This window comes from Mytilus trossulus, chromosome 9 (genome assembly GCF_036588685.1).
Source record: "Mytilus trossulus isolate FHL-02 chromosome 9, PNRI_Mtr1.1.1.hap1, whole genome shotgun sequence".
Taxonomy (NCBI): domain Eukaryota; kingdom Metazoa; phylum Mollusca; class Bivalvia; order Mytilida; family Mytilidae; genus Mytilus; species Mytilus trossulus.
Genome location: NC_086381.1, coordinates 51,122,504 through 51,129,227, shown reverse-complemented (window position 1 = coordinate 51,129,227; position 6,724 = coordinate 51,122,504). Strand labels below are relative to the sequence as shown.

The following is a 6,724-nucleotide window of genomic DNA, read 5'->3' as shown; positions in this document are numbered from 1 at the left end:
AACAAACTAAAACTGAGGGAAACACATAAAATATAAGAGTAGAACAACTACACAACAGAAACACAACACTCAAATGCAACACACACAGAAACGAACTATAATATAACAATGGCCATTTTCCTGGATTGGTACAGGACATTTTAAGAAAAAATGGTGGGTTGAACTTGGTTTTGTCGCTAGCCAAACCTCCCGCTTTTTATGGAAATGTTAAATATAACATTCAAATGAGCCGTGGTGTAGTGGTTAGAGTATCGAAATACTAACACAAACTTTAAGGTTCCTGGTTCGATTCCCGTTCCGGGATGAAAATTTCAGGGACTTAATTTTCGGCTCTCCCTTGACACCATTTGCGAGTATGGTCTTGAGGAAACGATGATAGTCCGTCGGAAGGGGACGATAAATGGCTGACCCGTGTTAAGAGAGAGCCATATCTCTCGCACGTAAAAGACACCCTTGTAGATTTCAAAAAAGAGCAGGCTAATGCCGCTACAACATGTACAAGGCAGCACTCGCACCCGCAAAGTGGAAAGGGATTAATATAAGTTGCAAAACTTGTTTCCCAATCCACTATAAATAAATATGTTTAAACATTAAAATGACAACATTACATGACAGGACTACAATATAAAAAAATGTGAGAACATACAGGACAGAGACACACACAAATAATAGCTATCAAAAGGTACCAGGTTTATGTTTTTTAAATACGCCAGACGCGCATATCTGTTTTGTAGGTTTTATCTGGCATTGACCATGTTTTCATGTTTCATTGGTAAATGTTACGTTTTCATGGTAAGGTCTGCATCTCTGCTACTTTATTTGGTGTATTAAATGATTCTTGGTGTACTTGTCTGTCAGACAGGTTTGTCTGACCTTTTTAGGGTTTAAACGTCAGCGGTTTGCTTTCCTGCTTCAACTCTTATGGTTTTGCTAGCTTTAAAACCAGTATAAGCCCACTTTATTTTTTTGAAAATGTCTGTACCAAGTCAGGAATATGGCAGTTGTTTTTCACTTGTTCTGTTCATTGACAGCGTTTGATTTTGTCAGTTAAGGTTTTATAGACATTCCCTTTTTGAATTTGTCTTAGTGTTCGGTATTTATGTCGGTGTCCCGGATTCTATATATCTGTAAGCAATAGGTTAAATATTTGAGGTGTATGGAATTATCGCAAGTTTAACATGTCTCTCAGGCAGAGTTTATCTGACTTTGAACTCATTTTCTAGTTCATAGGTTAAAATAATAGTAATTTTAGGTAACACTTGTTTATCTTTTTCTCAAAGACTTTGTAACCATTGCAATGATTTGAACGGATTACAGTTCAAAAGAAGAAAACCTACATGACAATTAGGGCAAATTTATGCATAGAATTTTAATTCGAATTGACCACCGCCTTTTACAATAGTTCATGTAAAGTACTATTAAAGTTTGTATTTATTTATTTCTCTGTGTTGAGTGTTCTTGCTTTTGTGTTTACTGTATTCCTGTCACGTAGTATTGTCATTTTAGCGGTATTTTTAACATTGCCAAATACGCGGGAGGTTTGGCTAGCCATAAAACCAGGTTCAACCCACTATTTTTTTCTTTAAATGTCCTTTTCTAAGTCAGGAATATGGCAGTTGTTATCTACAGTCTATTTCTATGTTTGTTGGCGTTTGCTTTTGTTGTAGATTAATGTTTCTGTTGTTGCGTTGTTTACCTCTTATAATTGATGACTGTGTTTCTCTCGGTTTTAGTGTGTAACCCGGATTTGGTTTTGCTTTATCGAATTATGATTATTGAACAGCGGAATACTGCTGTTTCATTTATGCATGTACATGTAGCAACCTAATGTGTTTATCAATGTTGTTTAATGATTATATCAATTTGAGATAACCCTGCTTTTTCATAAGACAAGTTAATAACATTGAATTAAATGGTTTGGAAGTTTTAATCAGCTGGAAGACAATTTTCAATATTAGTCATTTATCTCATTCCAGGTAAATCGAATGTTCAAGTTTTGCGAGAGGTGGCAGAAGGAAAAGCATCTAGACAGAGTTCGCAGTATGTTCATCTTCGACCTGGGTATGCTAACGACGGAAATTTGAATACGTTTTCTATGACAGATCTGTATGGTGATCTGTCACCATACTGGGAGGTTGACCTTGGTCGTGATTTTAAGATCAGACAGGTTGAAATATTTGTAAGGAAAGATTGTTGCGGTAAGCTGATAGTTGAATTTTAAAAATCTGTTTTTATGAGCATGGCTTTTTTCCTAATTATGCCATTGTTAATGATAACTCTACTTGGTCAAAATCAAAAGTCAAACATGTATAAATTGTGTATCGAATGCAGTGAGGTTAATACATACATAGTCAAAGCATTTTCATTCAGAGACCAATTGTCGTAAAAGAAAGCAAAAAATGCATTTAAAACACATGTTTACGTGATTGTTGAAATTATATTAACATTATTGATATAGCATGAACATTTTTTGTATAAAAATGAGAATATATGGTGTGATTGCCAATGAGAAAACGCAGCACCGGAGACACAATGCCTAGATGTTAGCAACTGGAAGTCACCATATAACCTTCAACAAGAAGCAACGCCAATACCGCAACGCTACCTTTTAAAGGCCCCATAATAACAAACACAAAACAGTTCCAACTAGACACTTAACGGCCTGATTTAAGTACAAAGCAATTAACAAAACAAATATGATATACATATGACAACCACTGAACTACAGGCCCCTTACATGCTATGCATCTTAAACAACAACAAACCTCAAATCGCACAGTCATTATAGTTTCCGAGTATGCATACCATGGTTTTTTTTTTTTTTAATCGGGTTTGCTTTTCTCATAGTCTTAGTTTCTCAGTGTTTATCAGTAGTTTATAAATCTGTTTAGTTAACATACTTACAACGATTGACAAACTGTTTGTGTTATTATATGTAGATATTTAAAGACTTCTATCTGAATTTCAGTACTGTACCGTTAATTGTCTTTATATTGAGTTTGATTTGTACAGTTGATGGCAAATTCTTGTACTGGTATGTGTGCTTTGCATATTCGAAGTAGACTAAAATCCAAATAATGTTTGTGTAACTAACTGCGTTATAAATTCTTAAAATTTATGTTAATGATGTGTTTTAAATTGTCGTTTAAAATTCGTCCAAAAAACATGATAACATTGCATTCAAAGATAAACTACGCGCGAATCTTAAACTATAATTAGATTCATTAGTTGACATTACACATTGTGTCAAATTTTGATCGGTGGTAAATTTGGATGTTCGGTGGCAAGTTTGCTATTTAGATAATTATTAAATGTTTATTAAAGCATGAACAAATAAATAGATTAATGAATCCAAATATTACATGATAATAGTTAGCTGCGACAATTTAAGGGCTACAAACAAGATTTTCTTAAACTCCCAATTTTTCATTAAAGTAAATGAAATAATAAATGGCATGTCTATTTCATGTATTTGCCGTCACTGTTTAAATATTATTGAATACACATTATGTTGTAAAACACAGTCGTGGTCGAATAAGATTTCATAAACATTGAACTGATTTCGAAAACCAAGGCAGATGTTAGCTTGCCAAAAGTGCCAATCATACTACCAATACACTACTAAAACATATTGTATGACTGGTTGTCAGGAAGGTTCGATAAAACACTTTAAAATTGTTTTGCGAAAGGGCAGACTTGAAAATTTTCAGCAAATGTGCTTTAATTTTGTTGTCAACATACATCAGGTCACTAGTCAGTTCTTTGGTACTGACATGATTTATAACAAACCTTTCTAAAATTGTCCGTCTAAAATTTTTAGTTTATAAAGGAACTTAGTTTTCATTTCTCTCAAGCAAAGATGACCTTAGATGGATTTGACTATTTTGTTAGATCTGTTTTGGTCATATAGCTCCTAAATTGTTTCGGTTCTTATGAGATAGAATAGAAATGGCAAAACTTTTAGGAATCTTGGTCCTCAATGCTCTTCAACTTCGTACTTTATTTGGCCTTTTTAACTTTTTTGGATTCGAGCGTCGCTGATGAGTCTTTTGTAGACGAAACGCGCGTCTGGCGTATGTACAAAATTTAGTCCTGGTATCTATGATGATTTTATCTTATACATCCTTGGCTTTCAAATATTCTGGTTTGAGCGTTCCTGATAAAGGTAAATATAGAAAAGTGCCATGGGTGCATTAAATCTATAACGTGTTATTTTCATTTTTTTCCCCAGTAATCACAGCTTGTGTTAAAACTAGCATTTCATAATTTTTGTACACAACATTATACTCATGTGAAAGATGAGCTTGTTTTTGGTGCGTCGCTGTAGTACGCACAACTTCTGCAATGAACTGTACGGCGGTTTTACACCGTATAGATACGGTTTTCGAACCAAATACTGTTTTAGACAACATATGTATCAATATATATATATATATAAACTGGTAAAAACAGTGCATACATAATGTTCGAATAAAGCGTTGTAATATTAGGGTAAACACTAAAAGTTAAAGAGTATATTAGTTTTATTGATATTAAAGAAATGTCTTGGTATTCCTAAACGGAAGATTTTATACACACAGACGAAGAATAATACTTAACGACAAAATTATTTTCATTTACCTGTGTAGGATATGACGCAGGTTTTTTCAAAAGTGATGATTTCTCTAAAAACTGTTTTACATTTCACAGTGGTATCTTACTTTTACTTTGTTTAAACCTTTTTATTTACTTTTGAACTTAATTATTTATCCCTTATAATTTTTATTAACTATGTATTTGAATTCAGGTATCGTTCATTGTGTGTTAATTTGCGTTTTTTATTGAGTTAAGCCTTCCAATTCATATTTTATAGTGTGTTTTTCTATGTTGTGATGTTATACTATTGTTTCAGAAAAGGGAGACGGTTTGGTACCATTAAAACGTTTAATCCCGCTGCAAATGTTTGCACCTGGCCTAAGTCAGGAATCTGATGTACAGTAGTTGTCGTCTGTTTATGTAGTTCATACGTGTTTCTCGTTTCTCGTTTTTATATAGATGAAACCGTTGGTTTTCCCGTTTGAATGGTTTTACACTAGTAATTTTTGGGGCCTTTATAGCTTGCTTTTCGATGTGAGCCAAGGCTCTGTGTTGAAGGCCGTATCTTGACCTATATAAGTTTACTTTTATAAATTGTTAGTTGGATGGAGAGTTGTCTCATTGGCACTCATACCACATCTTCTTATATCTATATACATGAACTAGGTTGTATTGTATTCTGTTTTTGCATATACACGTCGCGTTGTTGTCATTGTTGACAGGCCAGTTTGGTAAAGAGACTATTTTTTTCTTAAATGCAAATACAGGGGAAAATTCGGATAAATCCATTCAGCAACAGAGCATAGCCAGCTAAAACACACTTGCACTTACCAAAAAACATAGAGTATATGCATGATTATTTGTTATATTAAATAAAGTTAAATACATGGATTTATATTACAGGTCAACTTATCATCAATTAGATATAACTGCTGGGTCATCACATAATCATATGACGAGGTCTAACTTTTACACAGGACCAGCCAAGACAGGAGACGACCTGGTCTTTGAATGCAGTCCGATAATAAATGGCCGTTATGTCAGGATTCAAAAGATCAATCATGCATCAAACTTAGCTTTACTCGAGGTGAAGGTTATGGCTGTTGTAGACAGGACGATTGGATAAGTAGACTAGTTTTTATAAAAATGCATGTTTGTGGCTTGAAATTTATGTCATTCAATGTAGATTAAATGTATCATGTTATCTTATTTCAAAAATAAATATTTGAATATAGTATTAACACAAAATTTGTTTCGTTTTGCTGAGCTTTAAGGTAGAGACTGTTTTGTCTGAATTTTTTCAATTGTTTCCAATTGACAATACCACAACTCGACGTAGCCTCGACTCAATAACTGCAAGAACGAAAATTTAATACTTCAATTCTGAAGTTTATTTATGCATTGTCGTTACAGTCGGTATTACACTAATAAAACATCATTGTAACCAAACCTATAAAAACCATCCGTATTCATATTTCATCTTACCTCCTATACACCTCTATGGAGATCATTGGTTTAAAGCCAACACGTGTTCGATATTAGGCCAGCGGGTTTGTTTTTAAATTGAAATACATTGTACACATGCATAACTATGATTTTTCGATCTTTTAGTCAAAAACATGTCGAAAAGACACTGACTTTCTCACTGTAAATGATTAAACGTTAACGTTCTGTTTAAAGTTGTGTTAAAATTGTGATATCAATGTTATAACTACGTCTAAATTCCCCATATTAAGATTGCTCGTAAGATGATTTCGTTACACAGTGTGCTAGTCATTAAATACGATATACAGGGTCAGAAAATTCTATATTGGGCTCTACCTTCTCTCGCTCGCGTCCCATATGGAATTTACCGACCCCGTATGTATCGTATTTAGTCACTAGCATGCTGTGTAACTACTAATTCATTATTGTATGTTTTGTTTCATATTTGTTGGTATTATCCGTTTTTCCATATTTGTTGTTCTTCAGAGGAATGAAGCAAGACTGTCTCATAAAATGACTGCTATACCGTTACTACAAATTTCTCCAGATTAACATTCTTATTTCTATCCTATTCGAAAATATATCTGGCAGTCTCAGATTATGTAATGTTTAAAATATCTGTCTATATTTGGAATATATGAAATTATCTGAGATTAAGAAACAT

The 6,724-nt window shown here is 33.4% G+C and overlaps 1 protein-coding gene across 1 annotated transcript; it reads left to right on the top strand.

The window, feature by feature from the left end:
• Positions 1–831: 831 nt before the first annotated feature.
• LOC134684730 (fucolectin-6-like) lies at positions 832–5,701 on the top strand. Its single transcript, XM_063544036.1, has 4 exons — positions 832–862; positions 1,977–2,198; positions 3,013–3,034; positions 5,479–5,701. The coding sequence occupies exons 1-4, from the start codon at positions 832–834 to the stop codon at positions 5,699–5,701; spliced, it is 498 nt and encodes a 165-aa protein (XP_063400106.1).
• The last annotated feature ends 1,023 nt before the right edge of the window (positions 5,702–6,724 follow it).